General features: G+C 36.9%; 1 protein-coding gene across 1 annotated transcript; it reads right to left on the bottom strand.

Moving 5' to 3' along the window:
- Positions 1–450: 450 nt before the first annotated feature.
- arf3a (ADP-ribosylation factor 3a) lies at positions 451–14,576 on the bottom strand. The gene is made up of 5 exons (XM_056449824.1): positions 14,489–14,576; positions 11,054–11,215; positions 10,804–10,914; positions 7,363–7,487; positions 451–3,594 (listed from the first exon to the last, which is right to left on the bottom strand). Exons 2-5 carry the CDS (start codon positions 11,199–11,201, stop codon positions 3,433–3,435), a joined length of 546 nt encoding a protein of 181 aa, XP_056305799.1. The 5' UTR covers positions 11,202–11,215; positions 14,489–14,576; the 3' UTR covers positions 451–3,432.
- Between the last annotated feature and the right edge of the window lie 6,317 nt (positions 14,577–20,893).

Genomic DNA, 20,893 nt, shown 5'->3' with positions numbered 1-20,893 from the left:
TAACTCAGTTTTTTTAGCACACTTCGTTATTATTGTTCATTTGTTCATTTGCTGGAAATTAAAACTGAGTTTAGAAGTAGTTTTGAAACAAATGTTTGCACTTAACAAACGAAATTAATGTATAGGCTAATGGATATCTGTGCGTACAACACGTTTCCCTATCCACGAGAGTGAAAGCGAAAGTAAACCATGAGGAGACTCTTCTCTCATTCTCGTGTTGTAGATGCTCTGTTTAACTGTTTTATCGCTAGTGAAGTGTTCAGTTTTTCCACTAACAAAGTCAGCCATGTAAATAGCAAATGCGCTATGCCGCAGCGCAACTAGCTCTTAAAGGGAGAAAGACTCTAATGGGTTTATTAAGAGAATAAGCTCAACCCTGTTAGACCATGCGCCACGGCGCAATGCAGATTTTTCTGTACTTAAAATAGCAAAAGTGGATTCTGACACGCCCTTAATGCGTTTGCGCCCTGCGCTTTGGACTTTGCGCATGGATCATCAAAATAGAGCCCCCGATGTTAATTTGGGGTCTTGCAGACACAAGGTCTTTAGCCTCTTTTTCACTGCACAGTCTGATTCGCTTCAGTTTTGGTAGGCACCGGTTAGCATTTCCACTGCAGTTTAGTACCACTTAAATTGGGTGGGATGGGGTATGCGCACAAGGACTTTAAATTTTCAGTAAGCCAGCTCAAGCGCTTCCGAGGAACTGCCATGCCATTACAAAATCGAAGTTTAAGATCTGGTTTCTTTAAAAATCAATGATCTTTACTGCCTGATTGATATACGATATAAAGTCGGTTTCAGACCGGACAAGAAGCACTGCATTAAATTCAACTGTTCTGCGACATACACTTGCCTGCTGCTCCTGACCTCTCATAAACCTTTCACTGGAAGTTTATTGGTGGCTGAAAAACTTTAGCTGTGCATGTACCCCATTATCGTTATAGTTTTGCCACCTTTACTGCCTTGGCTTCCTGAAAACAAAAGTCTTTCTGGGTTGTCCCATTAAGATCCAGTCCTAGGCTACCAATGAGAGGAATATCTGGATCTCTTCTACACTTCTTGGATCGTCATATTGTCTGTCTGTTAGGACCATGAGGTTTTAGAACATGAGGTGATCACAATTAGCTCTCTATGGGTCTGCACTGATACCCAATCTCAAATAGCACTCCAAACTCTTGCAGTCTTCCTCTGAGTCAGAGAATGTCCCCGGCTCAGTTCCAAATTGGGATTTTGCAGACTTAAGGATTCTGTGTCTGTTAAGTCCATGAGACCGTAGGGTGTCCAGTTCATAATTTCTGCTTTCAGAAAGGCACTCAAAAACACATCTCTTTGAGGCGGCTTTATGCCCTTCTGACTGTTGGGTAGCGGTCTGCTCTGAGACTGTGTCTCAGGCCCAATCCCAATTGGCACAGTTCATGTTTGCTTAGGGGACTTAAGGACTTTGTGTCTGGTAAGTCTACAAGACTGTAGGGTGTCTCATTCTTCATTCAGGCTTTCATAAGTGTGCTCACAAACAGCCACAATATGCCCTTGAGGTGCACTTCTGCCAAGTCTGTCCTGAAGGCCAATCCTAAACCTCTGCAGTCTTTCTCTGAGTCCATACTTTTGTGACATAAGACAGGTTTTAATAATGGGCAGAAGCTCGGCTCAGGCTTAATTGCAAACGGACCAATTCAGGTCCACTTTAAACCATGTGTGCATGTCCGTTAAGTCCATAAGACAGTATGGTGTCCCATTCATCATTTTAGTTTTCATAAGAACCCACTATTTGATGTTTTAATATCAAATTCCAGCCCAAATAGCATCATAACCCCTCGCAGTCTCTCACTGAGTCCCCAATTTTGTGATGTTTCAAAGATTTTAATGTCAAGTAAAAGTTTGCTCAATCCGTGCCTCAGACCCATTCCCAATTGGTACACATCATGTGCACTCACAGTCTTGTGGTTTTACAATGGCCATCATGTATGCATATCTGTTAAGTCCTATCCTTAACATCATAGGGTGTCACATACATTATTTTAGCCTTCAGAAGGGTGCTTGCGAGAGCTCTGTTTGACAAAAACAACAGAAGTGTTTGTCGAAAGTGTGTTGAACTTTATAAGCATTTATAAGCAACTTCATCGGCATGGACCATGCCACACTTCTAGACTTTATTGTAAGGATGTAGGGATGAAGGGGATGGTTAGAGAACAGTGGGATGAAGGGAAACGGAAGTAAGAGGATAAACCGTGAACAGTTAGGTAGGTTAATCGGGCATCCTACGATGATGACCAAAGACTCAGAGTGGGGGTACCGTCTCTGTAATATTTTGGTAGAGTGATTGGACCCCCCAATTCAACCTAAAAGTGAAGAGAGGGTTTTAGGATTGTATGGGAATGGGAAGTGAGGAAATGGAAGGAGTTAGACTGGGTCCGAAAGAATGAGAAGAAAAACGCTAGAGGGCTGATCTGCCTCAAATAAGTTTTAGAAAGTAGGTGATTGGTTAAGGAGACAAAGTAAGGCGTGGTTTTGCCGCCGAACCTTTGTTAACATGTTAACCCCATTTTCGGAAAGCTAAATCAAAGAATAAGATACTGTATGTTCATTTGTTTACCAGAAGTGTGCCATATGAGATTTGGCCACAAGGTGTTAACACTGAAAACATTTGGAAAAGAAACAGATAAGGCAGAACAACAAACTACCGAAGACAAAGACAGACACTCACATTGACAAGCTGTTGTGTGAGGGATAAACACAGGAGCCTGTGTTAGCACACTATTATATGGAGTTTACTTGAAAAGCATTGCATCTGTACATGTAAAACACTAAGTATACTTTGACATTTATTGTGTAGATACATGCAATAAGAGCATCACAACCACTCTGTAACACTGACAGTCATGAAGTCTGGCTGAAATGCTAATAATAACTTACAATGCAATTCTATTTACTTTTCAGTAGCAAAACAACACCACTGTAGCAAAAAAACTTTTTTTCCTAATATTATTTCACTTGATTTTATTTAAATATTTCAGGAAACTGAATCAACAGGTTTCTCATCTATCAGTGCAGTTAATGTAGTTTAAATGACCTGCATTTAAGAGTTACTCCCATAGTAGTCATATAAGTAAAAGCTTTTCATTCGCTCCCAGTTGCTGTCTTTTATACATTTACAGTGTACAGACACGAGAAACTGAGATGTTTGAATCACATGAGAATCTATCTATCTATCGTTGCTAGTAAATATGAGCATGAATCACGGGTTCCACCCCAATCATCTCACAGATCTGTTATTTAGGGTGTAGTGAGGGGATACACTGTCTGGGATGACCCAACTCCCATTGGCCTCAGCTTGTAAACAGAATGAAAGAAACTTGGAAACCATTGGTGCTCCCTGATGAGCTTCCACTCAGGTGCTCCGCTCCTACCGGTATTGCCTAGATCCAGATTTCCTCATTTCTTGTTCTTGAGTTGGTTGGCCAGCCAATCCAAACCCTCATATAGACCATCTCCACTGGTGGCGCAAGTGGCTTGGATATACCAGTTACGATGACGTAGGGAGTGGAGACCAAGCTTATCTGTGATTTCTGCAGCATTCATGGCATTTGGCAGATCCTGTGCAGTGAGACAGAAACATACATATCTTACTATGGATACACATAATGCAGACTCTTCAGATACTTCAGATAGATACTTTTGTTACACTTTATTTTGATGGTTCTCTTTAAGCATTCTGTCGATCTAACTTTGCAACTTCATGTCCACTAACTGAATTAGAGTATCAGAAGCAGATTAATGGACAGTTGCGTATGTAAGTTGACGTAAAAATTAAGGGTTTTAATAAATAAACAAATACTTCAAAGATTACATTACCTTACATTTTTTTTCTTTTATTCAATTCACTTTCTTGTGATTTTATGACCTCAGTTGATTTGTTCCTAGATAGAACTAACTTTAATTTTTATTAGTGTAACACAGCAGCCCCTGAATACATTTCTCATGGGGCAGGCACTAGAACAGACAAGCCCAAAGTAGGGCCCGCGGGCCAAAGTTGGCCTATGGTAACTTATTTGGTCTGCCATCCCATCTGACGAGAGGGAGAATGATGGTTGGAGAAAACAAATTTAACAGAGATTGTCATAGTTTATTTAATGTAACCTTTTGTTTGTTTATTTGTTGAACTACAAAAAAACTAACTGAAATTAAATGTTGTGAATGAATGGACAATGCAGAAGACATCAGCGAGCAAATCAAGGCAAAGGCAGGTGCAAGCAACTTCACTAGTGTACTATTCAACATTGAACTCAATTATGTTATAAATCAAATTGTTTATGTTTTTATGGTAAGCAGTTTATTATAAAATGTACAAAAATTATTAATATCATTTAAGTAATTTTTTCTACTTATGTAAAATATTAATAAATTAGGAAATTACCATCACAACTTTAATGTAATACAGTTTAATATATATATATATATATATATATATATATATATATATATATATATATATATATATATATATATATATATATATATATATATATATATATATATAAATATAAAGTGCATTGTAGGTTTCCAGTCGAAAGATTTTTATCATGAAACAACGCAGACAAAACAAACAGAAGAGGGAGATCAGAGCGTAGAAAAAAAAAAGCCTCGTCTCTGTGCACTAGAATGTGGAGCATGCGCCCTTATTGTCTAATATGAAATCCTGCAAGAAAGTGTCTTAAATTATTATAGGTAGACTATTCTGTTCTGACTTAGGCTACTATATACAACAGTGTTAATTTATGCACTGGCCCTATTTAAATACACTTTCTCAATTCTTTCTCAAATGTCAATCAGACAACAGCTTGATGTTTTCTGTCTGAAGTCCCCATACACAGAAGTAATAACCCATTGTTTCAAAATGCTAAATAAATATTTTCATAATTTGTAATTGACATACTCTTTGACTCTTTAATATTAATTCATGCAATGCCTTAATTTTAGTAAGGTTAGTAAGGACCCCCCATTTAACAATTCAATTCAATCCTAAAAGTGAAGTGAGGGTTATAGGATTGTATGGGAATGGGATGCGAGGAAATGGAGGGAGGGAGGCTGGGTCCGAAAGAATGAGAAGAAAAACGCTAGAGGGCTGATCTGCCTCAAATAAGTTTTAGAAAGTAGGTGATTGGTTAAGGAGACAAAGTAAGGCGTGGTTTTGCCGCCGAACCTTTGTTAACATGTTAACCCCATTTTCGGAAAGCCAAATCAAAGAATAAGATACTGTATGTTCATTTGTTTACCAGAAGTGTGCCATATGAGATTTGGCCACAAGGTGTTAACACTGAAAACATTTGTAAAAGAAACAGATAAGGCAGAACAACAAACTACCGAAGACAAAGACAGACACTCACATTGACAAGCTGTTGTGTGAGGGATAAACACAGGAGCCTGTGTTAGCACACTATTATATGGAGTTTACTTGAAAAGCATTGCATCTGTACATGTAAAACACTAAGTATACTTTGACATTTATTGTGTAGACACATGCAATAAGAGCATCACAACCACTCTGTAACACTGACAGTCATGAAGTCTGGCTGAAATGCTAATAATAACTTACAATGCAATTCTATTTACTTTTCAGTAGCAAAACAACACCACTGTAGCAAAAAAACTTTTTCCTAATATTATTTCACTTGATTTTATTTAAATATTTCAGGAAACTGAATCAACAGGTTTCTCATCTATCAGTGCAGTTAATGTAGTTTAAATGACCTGCATTTAAGAGTTACTCCCATAGTAGTCATATAAGTAAAAGCTTTTCATTCGTTCCCAGTTGCTGTCTTTTATACATTTACAGTGTACAGACACGAGAAACTGAGATGTTTGAGGTGTTTGAGATGAACTTGAGATGTTTTACTATATACAACAGTGTTAATTTATGCACTGGCCCTATTTAAATACACTTTCTCAATTCTTTCTCAAATGTCAATCAGACAACAGCTTGATGTTTTCTGTCTGAAGTCAACATACATAGAAGTAATAACCCATTGTTGCAAAATGCTAAATAAATATTTTCATAATTTGTAATTGACATACTCTTTGACTCTTTAATATTAATTCATGCAATGCCTTAATTTTAGTAAGGTTAGTACACAGTCATAGCCTTAAATCCTAGGTCACAAGCTCAAGTCCTGGAGGTCCGCAGCTCTGCACAATTTTGCTCCAACCCTAATCAAATACAGCTGATCCAACTAATCAAGGTGTTCAGGAGTAGTTTTGAACACCTTGATTAGTTGGATCAGGTGCGTCTGATTAAGGTTGGAACAAAACTGTGCAGAGCTGCGGACCCTCCAGCAACTGAGTTTGAGACCTATGCCATAAATGCAATTGTACTAATAATTGGTGTTTCAGTTTCGGTTTTCGGCCTTGGCTTCCTCTTTTTCCTTTTTTTCGGATTCAGTTTCATTTAAGTGCATCCCTTATATATATATATATATATATATATATATATATATATATATACATATACACACACCTACACACCCTGAGGAATATTGTGCATGGAGTTATTCAGTTTCAAGTCGATAATCCATAACAGTCAATCTTAATCACAGGTAAAAGTTCACCTCAGATTGTTGACATTAGTTTGAGCACTTCAGTCAGTGCTTCACTCAGTTTCAAGGTTTGTAAGTTTGCCACGCCCACTTATTTACATGTCACGGTATTCACGAAATTAAAAAAATCTTTTACACTTCACAATTTATTCTCACAAAGTATCCTTAAAGTAATCATCATAATAGCTCTCGAACAATATACAATTTATTACAATTATATTCTTATAATTATTTATTTTCCCATAACCACTCACTGTCTAAAACCCTTTGCGCACATTGACTTAAATCCTTTTACAGATTTAGTGTTGGGCGCATCGTGACCTACTCTATCACACTATGATATAGCAGCTGCACACCATCAGATCAGAGAGACCTTCAGCGGGTGGTCAAAACTGCTCAACACATCAGTGGCAGACCTCAACAACCACTGCCGCCAATGAGCTCTCCAAATCATCAGAGAGCCCATCCAGATCAAAAATAGTCTGCTTTCACCTCTCTGCCATCTGGAAGACGTTGCAAATACATACAAGCGCTCTGAGAAAGCAGGCCCGAGGAACATTTTCTGTCTTACAGATGCTGCTCTTCTCATTCCTCAGCATCAATACACAAACATACATCAAAACACAGCAGCTACATCGACACTTCTTCATTATCAACAACTCAATGAAGCTAATGCACATACTAAATGGCAATGCAATGTTAACACCAGGGAATTGTTTCTGATTTGAAGAACACAGAAGCATGAAGAAATAATAATTAGGAATGCTCTTGCCTGCTTGTTGGCAAAGACGAGGAGTACAGCATCTCTCAGTTCATCCTCAGCCAGCATCCTCATCAGCTCTTCTCTGGCTTCGTTCACTCGCTCACGGTCATTGCTGTCCACCACGAAGATCAGACCTTCAAAATACATGGGAAATGAAATATTGCTATGCAATGAATGTAATTCAGTTCAATAATCTTTATTGTCTATTCCACAGGGGCTAGAAAATTGTCTTTAGACATAGGCTCACACACAACAACAAAACCTAAATACACTTACACAATTATTTTAAAAAATTCGGTTTTAAAAATCCTTTTTAAAAACCAATGGCAGTAAGAATAAATGTCTTCTTGTAGGAAGTAACTTGTAAAGGATGGGAAGAGTCTTCCACAGAGGCAGATCGCTGGAGAACAACAAATCTGCCAGCAAAAGAACTACATATCCAGTCATGCACCACTCACACACCTGGCCTAGATCCATGAAGATGAAGCTGTTCAGGACTAATTACACAGACTGTATGTATATATGTATGTATGTATGTATGTATGTATGTATATATATATATATGTATATATATATATATATATATATATATATATATATATATATATATACACACACCTCTCAAACACACACACATTGTTGAGTCTTGTTATACTGATTGTGAACATTGTGATGCGGTTTCCTTGCCTTGCCGGTTTTGACCGTTTGTTTGTTTGTTTGTTTGTTTGTTGTCTGCTGCCTGCCTTTTGACCATCAGCCTGTTTATTGACCATGACTCTGGATTACCCGTATACATCTGTTTTCTCCTGTGTTAACTGTTGCTTGCCTGACCATTCTCTGCATAATAAACTCTGCATTTGCATCTGCACTTCCTTGTCAGTGTCCCCCTTCACATTACAATATCAAAACTTCTCAGCTTTCTCAAACTCAGCCACTGCTGAGCATTTTAAAAACATTCTCTGTGTTTATCAAAAGAAAATCAATTTGAAAGTCAATTTCCACACCTAAATATTTAAAAGAACTCCCTATTAATTAGCAAAGGGTCACAAAATGTTCGTATTTTGTTTGTCCCATTACACAGTTCTTTCGTCTTACTAATTTTAAACTGCAAACAATTCTCTGCTGTACAACTTGTGATAAAATTAACAAAATTTAGATAATTATCCATTAAGTGAGTATCCTTTACACATCCCTAATGTAAGCAAGTAATTAATAATGTGGGGAAGCATACAGGCAGCCAAAATGCATGACTTTTCACTGATTTTCAATGTTTGATATGCATCATTACGCAAGGTTGTGGATTATAGGTAATAATGTTTAAATAATGCTCAGTTTCTTGCACACACTGATAAATTTGCTTATTAAACCTTATTGTATCACCAGGAGCCACGAGTAGTAATTTTGCTGTATGTGTTCGTGTTTTTATTTGGGAACAGTCATTCACTTGCATTTCATTAATAACCAAAACAATGGTTTTGCTAAAAAAAATATTCAAAAGCATAGTTTACCAAATATGAAAATTATGTCCTGAAGACATAAGAATATATTTTGAAGAATGTTGAAAACTGGTATCCACTGACTTCAATAGAACCTGTTTTTTCTACTATGAATGTCAATGATTACAAAAAATTGTATTTTCATTTTTGAGCTATCATTGTAATGTTGTACTGAACAAAAAAGTCATCTACACATTGAATGAGCTAAAGTTAATTAACAGCTCTTGGGGTGAATTGTTCCTTCATAAAGATCCCATGAGCTTAAAGTACTGTTTACTGTTTGTAGATGTATTCTTATGTGTTTTACAATATCTTTGATCAAATAAATGCAAACTTGATGTACTTCTCTAAAAACAATTTTTAACAGCATGTGAGTGCCACGGTTTCAGGAAGGGAAAAGAAGCGAGGACTTGAATGCAGTAACTTAAAATATAATATTTATTTTAATATTATAAAATTAAATAAAAAGACTAAAAAAACAACCTTGAGGAGGAAAACATTAGCAAAACAAACAAACTGGGCTGGCAGGGGAGCTAGACACGACAGGACAGGATCATGTACGACGATGAATTGGCAAAGGACAGCAGACATGGGGAGACTATAAACAGAAATAATTAACAAACAAACAAACAAACAAACAAACATAATAAACTAATAATGGGTTAACAAGGAGGGTGGGACTAGACAATAGACAGGAGAGCACATGACACAAAAAAACAACAAAAGTCATGTGCTTACTTAAAACGAGACTAGAACACACAGCCACTGAGAGAACTCATTAACCGCATGTTCACGTGAACACTAAAGCACGCGACGCATGTAAACTTAACACCAACAGAAGACTGAACACAAAACACAAGTACATTTGTAAATTTACAATTGTAAAAATAAAATCTGTTTTTGAAACTAATGAAGACAACAGAAGTCAATAATTAATTAACTCTGACATGTTTATTGTTCCAAAATATTTTAAATGTTTCTCAAAATAAAGTTCAAAAGGAAAAAAGTTTTAGTTTTTTACTAAGACATTTAAAAATATATATTTTAAAGCAGTGATCACAATACCGTGAAACCATGATATTATTATCCAAGGTTATCATACCGTCAGAACCTTATACCGGCCCATGCCTACCGTGCACTCACACATGGAACGCGCACCCCAGCACCAACCAAAACCAACTAGACTGAGACACTGAGAATGAAACACCATGCTGCAGACAGAACAAACACCAGGACGAGATCACATGTCCCCAGAAAGTGGGAGCACACACGACCTGAGTGTGGCCGAGACGGCGATCATACAAAAAACACACAATGACAGAAAATGAGTGTTCGACCTAAGAAAACTCGAGCAGAGCACAACATACAAGACATGACAGGACTAGTGTCTGGACTCTGCCACAAAACAAGAATTAACAAGACCGGAGTGGCAGAATCCTGACAGTGAGTGTATACAGCTATTGGAAAAATTAGGCAAGGACTTGACAATCCCCAGTTCGTATGGATAAACAATTAATAGATATGCAATATAATTTCTGTTTCATTCTGTGACATTTTTTCTTTTCATTTTTTCGGTGCCAAGAAAATGTTTCAAATATGTTTTCAAATATGTTTTTTTGTACAACACAATTTCAATGTTTTAATTTCAGAAGAGTTAAGAAATCCTTATTTGAAGGAATAACCCTGATGCTTAATCACAACATGAAAACATTTATTTTGATCAAATGTCCTTTTCTGAAAAAAAAAACAACAACAAAAAAACCCTTAAAATAATAATTTTATTTGAAATTAGGAAGAAATGTTCTCAGACCTTTATAGAAGTCTCTTATCTGGTGTGTGTGTGTGGTGTGTGTGTGTGTGTGTGTATTCGTGATTTCAGTCAAAGTTCTATTTGGGAGTTGTGTATTTAAGTGTATTTAATTGTTTCTGCATCCATTATGAGCTGTCCTCTCACCTTGTGTGTTCTGAAAGTAGTGACGCCACAGAGGTCGGATTTTGTCCTGGCCACCAACATCCCACACTGTAAAGCTGATATTCTTGTACTCTACAGTCTCCACATTAAAACCTAGTCATAAGACACATCGGGATACAAATTATACACCGGCACTAGTCGTAAAACATGCATCAAGTCCTGTGTACATGGAAAACAAAACATTAATAAATCGATATTAAACATATAAACTCTAAAAAAATATATGTTTTACCAATAGTAGGAATAGTAGTGACTATCTCTCCCAGCTTAAGCTTGTACAAGATCGTGGTCTTTCCAGCTGCATCCAGCCCGACCATCAAAATCCGCATCTCCTTTTTCCCAATGAGGCTCTTTAGAAGGTTGCCAAAAATGTTCCCCATGGTAGCTGGTTAACCTTTACCAATATGAAAAGGAAAAATTCAGTTTTTTTTTTACTAAAACATTCAATTTTTCTTACCTCCAATTTAGGGTTTGGCCACGTCCAAAAGAGGATTTGCTACCACATTGTACTCTCTGAACATCAACATCACATAATAACATTAGTACACATTGACTCTTACTAAGATCATAATGTTCTTCTTTTAAACTCTTCTAGAAACCTCTCTGCAATTGAAATGATTACTACATGATCTTTGATCTCTAACTGCGGCTGGGCAAAATCATACTTCATATTTCTTAAACAATAAGCGCCACATGGAACATGAAGAGACAGAATTAAACTGAAAAGACACACTCAAGTAAAAGGACTGTTACTTGCCAAAAATATAGAGTGCGAGTAGAGTAAAAGTGTCTGAGTACTCTAGAGTAGTGAGTAAACTAAAAATGTAGTTTACATCAGTGCTATTTTCGTTTAAGTGTGTTTCTAATTGTGAGTAAATGATTTACTATTCATGGAATATAAATTTAATATGCGAGATTAATTTAATGTGGAACACATTACGCACCTATAATAAGGCGCCGGACAGCAGGTTGATGCATTTCCAAAATCTGTATAACCTAATAATATAAAAAAAATGTGTGAAAATCTTGCTGTGGCAATATTTTTATATTTATTATGCACTTTGAACACTGATTAACAAGCTACAAGATGGTGCTGCATACATTGACAGTAAGGGCCCTATCATACACCCGCAAGACTCGTTTGGCGCGATTTGTAGTAAATTTCATACCAGCGCAAACCTAATTTTCACGTTTTGAGCCACGTTGTTTAAATAGCAAATCCATTTGCACCACTTTGTGGACTCATGGGTTTGGCGATCTAAAATGGAGGTGTGTTAAGGCGTATTGTTGGCGCGTTGCTATTTTGAGGAACTGAAACAGACTGCACCATTGACCAATTAAAAGCAAGTCTAAAGTCCAGCGCAGAGCATGTTAGTTATGCACCTATGCGGGTCCAAACACGTACGCATTGCTTAATACACAGAGGATGTACAGCAATACACAAATATCTTTACATATGAAAAAGATTAAGGATTAAAATGTTACAAAAATTATTATTTACTAAATAAATATAAAAACCACTGCCTCCATGCCTTCATCTCGGGTTGCTTTTTTCAGTTTATTTATGACAATTTGCAATTGTATAATGTTATTAGTAGTAATATTATTTATTTTATGCATATTTATATTTGTTTTAATAAAAGCAAGTTTAGATTTGTCCACCTGTCGGGTTTTGGAGACGTATACATCACCATATGGGGCATAAGAATAGGACGTGTGTTTGCATATAACTTCGTTTGCTGGAAATTAGAACTGAATTCAGAAAGAGTTTTGAAACAAATCTTTTGCGCTTAATAAACTAAATTAAATCTTTAGCCAAATAGATGTCTTCAGTGGAGTGAGTACAACACTGTTTCCTTATCCATGAAAGTAAAGGAGTAAAGTAAAGAGTAAAAGTAAAGTAAAGAGAAAGTAAATAGGCCGAATGGAGTTCTTTATCCTCGTGCAGATGGTCTGTTTAACCGTTTTCTCGCTAGTGAAGCTTTCAGTTTTTCCTCTTACAAGGTCTGCCATGTAAATAGCAAATGCGCCATGGCGTGAGGCAACTGACTCTTAAAGGGAATGGGAGATGAGACTCTGATTGGTTTAATGCACATTCTGCTCAAATTGTACCCATAACTCATTAAGAGATTAAGCACAATCCTGTTAGACCATGCGCCGGGGCACAAAGCGTATTTTTCTGTTCTTAAAATAGCACTTAATGCACTTTGCGCCTAGATTGTTAAAATAGAGCCCAATACATGCAATTTGTGCATGTATTTGGAAACGTAACATCCTGTAGTGCATTTAGTTGCAGTTTTAGGCCATTTCACAATTTAAGTGATCAAACATTAGGCATTCTTCATCCTTTTATCAGTGACATGTAGTATAAACAGTCTCTCGTTTTTGCGTTATGAATGGACAATTTTAATATCGCAGCAAAAGTATATAATACAGCACTAAAATTGCACTAAAAAGTAAAAGTAAACATTTTTAAAACTGCTTATTACTTAGTGAAGTACAATTCCTGAGAAAAAATACTTTATTACAGTAATTTGAGTATTTGTAATTCATTACTTTACACCAATGCAAAGCCTATTTTGCATTAGGAAAAATGTAGCAGTAACCAGAGCATGAAAAAATGTAATCCTTGAAAACCAGAGCGTGCAAACATTTCAGTGATGTCATGTTAATGTAAGGTCATCCTGAAAAGCCTTACAGTGAGTGCGCTAATCTGCAAATCCATCTCAGATGACTCATAACTGTCATCATGCACTGATTAAATAAATGTGCATGAAATATTGAGTCAAGCACAGTATATATATATATATATATATATATATATATATATATATATATATATATATATATATATATATATATATATATATATACATAATATATATATATATACATAATATATATATATATATATATATATATATATATATATATATATATATACATAAAAGCAGCTAGTGAAATAAAATGCAATCCCTAATCCAGTTTGAAATGTGATTGTTTTTTAAAAGATCATTTAAAACACCTACATTACATTATAATGTATATGTTGACTGGCATATTGAGATGCACAAGTGGACAGATTCATGAGATGTGTTTGTCAAGAAGAAAGGTTTCTCATGCATGCTCCATAAAATGGAGATGACATCAACATCATGTGGGTAGTAAATGCCAGAAAACCTGAAACTGTTGACCAGTATGACAATTCAAATCCAGCAGAACTACCGAAGCCCAGGTCTGATCACATTCAGCTTTCAGGAGCAGATGATTTCAACGCACTGGCAACTGGAAACAATCATTTAAGATCAGAAAAGCCTGATATGAAGAATGATTTCTAATGTCATGCTGTAGGTGGGCTGCTGATGAATACGCAAGAGATCCTCGAATCTCATGGTTATCATTCATAAGACAAAACTGCCGTCTCATGGTAAAGCGGCGTATGTCACATCAGGAGGCAGTGATGCTGTTTTAACGTCTAGCATCTTTTATTTCTGTCACGACGCAGAGATTCTGTTATATCAAGAGCCAGCCTACATACTGACATAATAAATGACACCGGTATTTAATGTAAATATGATCGAACATATGACATTACTTCAGCAATATCGAATCTATTTTAGACGAAACCATAGCCTGTATTTTAACGTTCTGCAACATCCCTACTCACCTCAGGCACCGACACAGGATAATTTCACGCAAGTCACTTCGCTCTCGCGATATATGAGGGATAAGCTGGAGAGAGACAGAGATCTCGCGATATCATCGAAGCGCATCCTGGTGTGTGCATTTAAAATGTCAATGAATGAACTCATGAAAGCGGTGGTCTAACTCATGAAAGAGCATTAAACATCTGCACTGAGAGAGAGGAATCCGAGGTATTTTTATAAAAGCAATACTACTTTAAATTGCCCCAAAATCTAATACTTTATTTATAATGTGTACAAAATATTTAATAGTAACTCCTAACAGATGAAATGTTATGGCAAGCCGTTTTGACTTTTAATCAATAGCCCGCACTAGTATCTATTTTCATGTTTCTAGTACTTATTTTTATTAACTAGTATATTTTCCATTAAGTACAGGTACTTTTTCATTTGATACTATAGTGCTTATTCGTTAGATACTAGTGCTTACTCATTAGACACAGTTCTTTTTATTAGATACCAGTACTCATTCATTAGATACTAGTACCTATAAATACATACTAGAACTTATTCATTAGATAGTATACTGTAAAAGAATCCTGGTTGCATAACATTTTTATCATCGAAGTGGATGCTGCACACTGGTGGTGGTGTGGAGAGACCCCTTTATGATTGTGAAGCACTTTGGGTGTATGGCCATACACAATAAATGTGATATAATAAATGCGCACATTACATACTGGTACCAGTTCATTAGATAGTAACTATTAAATATATACTAGTAGTTATTCATTAGTAATAGTATTTAAGCTGATTTTAAGACTTCATCATTTGCTTTATATATATTACATTAGAAAAACCTTGGCAGGCGACATGTTTAATTATTTTGGTATGCTTTTATGCCACTCATGAAACGAGAACAAAGGATGTAATCAAAGCAACAAAAGAACAAAAATAAAACAATAATATGATAATTCCTAATTAGCATAATAAAGTGGGCTAAACAGAGAAAAATCTGTAGATTTTTTTAAAGATATAAAAAAAAGATTAAAAAGTGATAAAGATCCGCACTGAAAATCTACCCTGTAAAAAATCCCGGTTGCCTTAAATTCAGTCTAATGAACTTATATTAGGTTAAACTGACTTAAAACATCTTGTGTAACTTATAAAATTAAGTTAGAACATGATTAACTTTGTTTAATAAGTTACAATTAACTAAAAACATATGCTGACAGGACTAACTGATCATAGATTTTTTACAATAGAACAGAAATTGTTAATAATAGTAATGTTGACCTTATTTTCAAAATCAAGATCAATCAAATAGCAATGATTTGCAAGTGTCTAGTCCCATGGTCTAACGAAAAACAGAATGGGTTGAAAGAATCGAATATAAAAATAAACAGTGGTGACATTTGAGGGTAAATTTAAAAATGCTGTCATGTAGATGCAAGATATCAGAGGACACGGTTGCTCATGCCTTTTGGCTCTGTCCCCTATTGAACAGATTCTGGACCAACATATTTGACTGGTACTCCAAGGCTTATAGTACACTTTTTCTGCCAGATGCCGAACTTGCCATCTTTGGATTTTCACAGAACACATCTTCTCTCCCTCAAACAGTGCAAGACTCTTTAATGCAAGGCATGGTGGTGGCTAAAAGACTATTGCTTAATAATTGGAAATCCCCGTTACCCCCCTCATTTCAGAACTGGATTTCTGATATGATATCCGTTATTCAGATGGAAAGACTCAGATTTCTACGGACTGGCTCCACTAGAAATTTTTGGCTTGGGGTCAATTTCTTGATTTATTTGACAAATCTACATCTTAAGAGCAATCCAGTGACCCCTATGAGGTTTAAGCTATACACCCTCTCTAGTTTCGATTGTATGTTTTGTGACTATGATGTGCGTTTTTCTTTCCTTTTTTTGTTGTTCTTTTGTCTCTTTTCTTTGTTGTTTTTCTTTTATATTGTCTTTTGCTTGTCTAAAATACGAGCCAATGTTTGTTCTTGTTCTGTGTGTGTGTATATATAAAAATCCTTAAAATAAAGTAATTAAAAATAAATAAATAAATGCTGTCATGAAATTTGGGGCATGAGTCTTTCCTTAAGTCCCATTAATCAGTGAGCTACCACTTTTCGAAGAGGTTTCTTTCAGAACTGTGCATTATGTGATAATTTACGACTGAAGGATCTGTTGCTGTGAATGTTTGGAAGCACATTTCCATATTGTGATTAATTATTCAGCTTTGACTGAAGCTAATGAATAAGTAACCTACTAGATGCTGCCAATTTACAAAACTTGGCAACAACTATTTCCTCGCGCTGCCAAATTACTCAGTAGCTGCATGCCAGATTATCAGCAGTGAAGCAAAAGACCACTCAGTATAAAGTAAAGATTATGAGCTTAATCAGAATACTACAAGAAATTATTACGGCTTCATGACAAGCAAAAACGCTCATCTTTACTATACATTCTGTGCCTAATAAATTTGTGCTGGTGAAAGGAAGTGCATATGAGCGCACACAGAATCTAGACAGATCTAGTGCAGATGAATAGGAAACTCTGTCCCTGTGTCACTTCACACAGTCCACCGTGTGTCAGTGGGTTTTTGATCGATGTGTTTATCAATTCGGTGGTTAGGAAAAGAGAGAGGGAGTGGAGCAGATGCTTGCAGCTGCACACCAGATTATAGGGTGGAGTGCTGTATGGGGGGGGGAGTGCTGTGTTTGTGTGCATTGGGAGTTTTGGGGGTTATGGGGTGGGCAGAAGAGGCTACAGTGGATAGGGGTGGGAGCAGGAGAGCTGGGCCGGGGGGTGGGAGTTATAATTTAAAGGAGCCTCTCCTCTGAAGTGTTTGCCAAAGTGCACCCCAGCAAACACAGTCATAAGTCGGGTTGGTTAGGCTTGCAGAACTAATGAGGGCTTGCACATTTAGGCAACAGCTTTGATGTTCTGGGTAGCTGGCTCCTTGTTTTTTCTTTCCCTTTCTCTTTTTCTCTCTATCCCACATCAAAAATGGAAGGGGAAGCTGGACAAGAAGCCCAGAAGCAGATGTTTCCAGCTGTTTTTTCCCCTTTTCCTTTCCTTTTGATGTACCTTATGTGTATATGCACTATATACTCACTTTCAAAACAGCCTACTTTAATATTTCATATTGTATATCAGTTAAACATCTATCCATCTATCCCTCCGTCCATCCATCCGTCCATCTATCTATCTGTCTGTCCATCCATCTGTCCGTCCGTCCGTCCATCCATCCATCGATATATCTATCGGTCCATCCATCTATCCATGCATCCATCCATCCATCCATGCATCCATCCTTCCATCCGTCCGTCCATCCATCTATCAATATATCTATCCATCTATCTGTCCATCCATCCATCCATCCATAGATGGACTATCTATCCGTCCATCCATCCATCCATCCATCCATCTATCTATCTATCTATTAAGCCGTCCGTCCATCCATCCATCCATCCATCAGTCCGTCCGTCCGTCCGTCCGTCCGTCCGTCCGTCCGTCCGTCCGTCCGTCCGTCCGTCCGTCCGTCCGTCTATCTATCTATCTATCTATCTATCTATCTATCTATCTATCTATCTATCTATCTATCTATCTATCCATCCATCTATCTATCTATCTATCTCTCATCAATAAATCACATTTATTTATGCTTTTATCCATCCACACACTTATGCGTTTATCTTTCTACACATTCATCTATTTATCCGTTTGTCCATTCATCCAATACATTCATCTAATTATGCTATCACATAGTTATGCATTCATCTGTCTTTCTGTCCATCCATCCATAAAAAACACTTACCCATACATTCATCCATCTATTTATTCATTCATTCAAACACTCACCAATACCTTTACTCATCCATCAGTTCATTATAAATTATTCTCTTCATCCATCATCAATTTATCACACAATAATCTAATTGTCCATTTATCGATTCATTCATCTAAACATTTACCCATACTTTCATCTTTTCATGCTTCCATCCATTCATCTACCATTCCAATAATATACCTATCCTGACTATCCAACCATCCATTAATACATGTTCATGCAGCTTTCTTTTGTTTCCAACCATTCATCCAATCATCCACCCAAACAACTTTATTTGTCTATTCATCCATCAATACACGTGATCACCTGTTCATCTCTCTGCCTATCTACCCAATCATCTGTTCATCTATCTAACCTCACATACTTTCATCCATCATTTATCCATCTATCCATTCATCCAAACACCTTTTCATGTATTCATCTGTACCATCCATCCATCCATCCATCCATCCATCCATCCATCCATCCATCCATCCATCTATCTATCTATCTATCTATCTATCTATCTATCTATCTATCTATCTATCATCTTTTCATCCATCCAACTACTATGCCATTATTTTTACTATCCTGACCATCCATTCATTAATGTTCAGCTATCTTCCAATAATCCATCATCCATCAGTTCATAAACCTATAAATTTGTCTATTCATCCATCAATCCATACACCTACTTATGTGATCATCTGTTCATCTCTCTGCTCATATATCCATTTTTCTGTTCTCCATCTAGCCCCCCATACTTTCATCCATCATTCATCTCTTCATCAATTTATCCAAACACGTTCTCTTGCATTCATCTGTTTGTACTATCCATCCCTCCATCCATCCATCCATCCATCCGTTTGTACGGTCTACCCATTCATCAATTCGATGTTGTCTGTCTGTCTGCCTGTCTGTCTATCCATCCATCCATCCATCCATCCATGTTCATCCATATTTCTTTTGTTTCCAACCATTTATCCAGTAATCCATCCAAACACCTTGTCTATTCATCCATCAATCCATAAACCTATATATGTATTTGTCTTATCCATCCATCCATCCATCCATCCATCCATACAAACACCTCATGTATTTATCATTTTGTACTATCCATCCTTCCATCCAATTATGCCTTCATTTGTTTGTACTGTCTACCCATTCATACATACAAAGTTGTCCATCTATCCGTCCATCCGCTCATCCACCCACCCATCCATCTATCTGTCTGTCTATCTATCTGTCTGTCTTTCCATATGGCAGCTTACTGAAATATTTTCATTTGACCCAGTATTGGTTCCATGCCCTTCTGTTTAACTGTGGCAGTGTCTGGTTGTCATTACTCTTGATGCTGTCAGTATGTTGCTTTGTATGTGTGATTGGCTACCCTGCATTTTGTCGGAGGGGTTGGGGGGGGGGGGGGGGGGGGGGGTCTACGACCGTCCAATTTCTCTGTCTCACACATGGGGGAAACAGCGACAGGAAATTCTCCAGGGTGAAATGATAAAGGAATAAAGAAATGCAAACCAGATATCCAGCGCTTTATCATTCCACGCCACTCTTTCTCAAGTTCTCCCATCTTTACTGCCAGAGGAAATACCACGAGAAGAGAGTTTGATAAAGCCAGCAGACCGTGGGTGGTCATTTCACAGCGCTTCCTCGTGAGGAATCATACAGAAAAACTCATCTATTCCTAAGATGTTTGTGCATTCGAAAAAATTCAGACAGAGCGTAGTCATCAGACGTTTGTCTGTGTTTAGTTAGGAAATCACACACAGTGGTCCAGTTTCTGACAGTTGCAGATTCACAGACAAGGACAAACAGTACTCAGCAGCACATGGCACAACTTTAGACAGTTGATCCCTATAAGACAGGTTTATGCCTCAATCTGCTTATAAAACCCTTTATGAAAGTCTATCCCTGTTGCACATTATGAGAGGTCAGATTCAGTTAAAAAAATCTCCAAAAGAGAAGAATTATATTTATGTCTAATATGCCAATCTATGACCTCTCCTCTGGTCTTTCCTGATTCTAAAACCATGATAAACCACGAAAGGTTTCTTAAAAACCATAAACATACTGTAGGTAAATTCTCTACACACTTCTTAAAAAATGACAATATATGAAAGTTATTTCATCCACAGAATTAATGTCATTCCCTAAGCATCGGAATGAAGCCTTCAAAATCATATACATCAATTTCACTGTAATAAGATTGTAATGGCAACTGTTTAAATACAGTTTAACTCCGGACTTGAGAGTATGAATGTCTTCCATTCTTGCATCAAAGGCATCTGGCATTCAACATTGTTCAGCAGTATGAGATGAGATGTGACTGTTTTTAATCAGCTGCGAAAAATCCACGGGAGGCACAAGTGTTCTCCAGTCATTCCTCCACTCTATCCATCTCCGTTCGCAGATTGGTCTGTCTCTCTAAAGGTTAGGATGGGGTTACACAGCATATCAACTGAACATTTGTCCTGGTTTTCATAAAAACCAAGCAAACTCAGACCACGACGCAAGGCACATTCTCTTTCAATTGCTCCAGACTGGGGGGAGTTTCTCTATAACGTCTTATG

The sequence above is a fragment of the Danio aesculapii genome, chromosome 23, assembly GCF_903798145.1.
Source record: "Danio aesculapii chromosome 23, fDanAes4.1, whole genome shotgun sequence".
NCBI classification, from domain to species: domain Eukaryota; kingdom Metazoa; phylum Chordata; class Actinopteri; order Cypriniformes; family Danionidae; genus Danio; species Danio aesculapii.
This window is presented reverse-complemented; position numbering and strand designations above follow the sequence as displayed.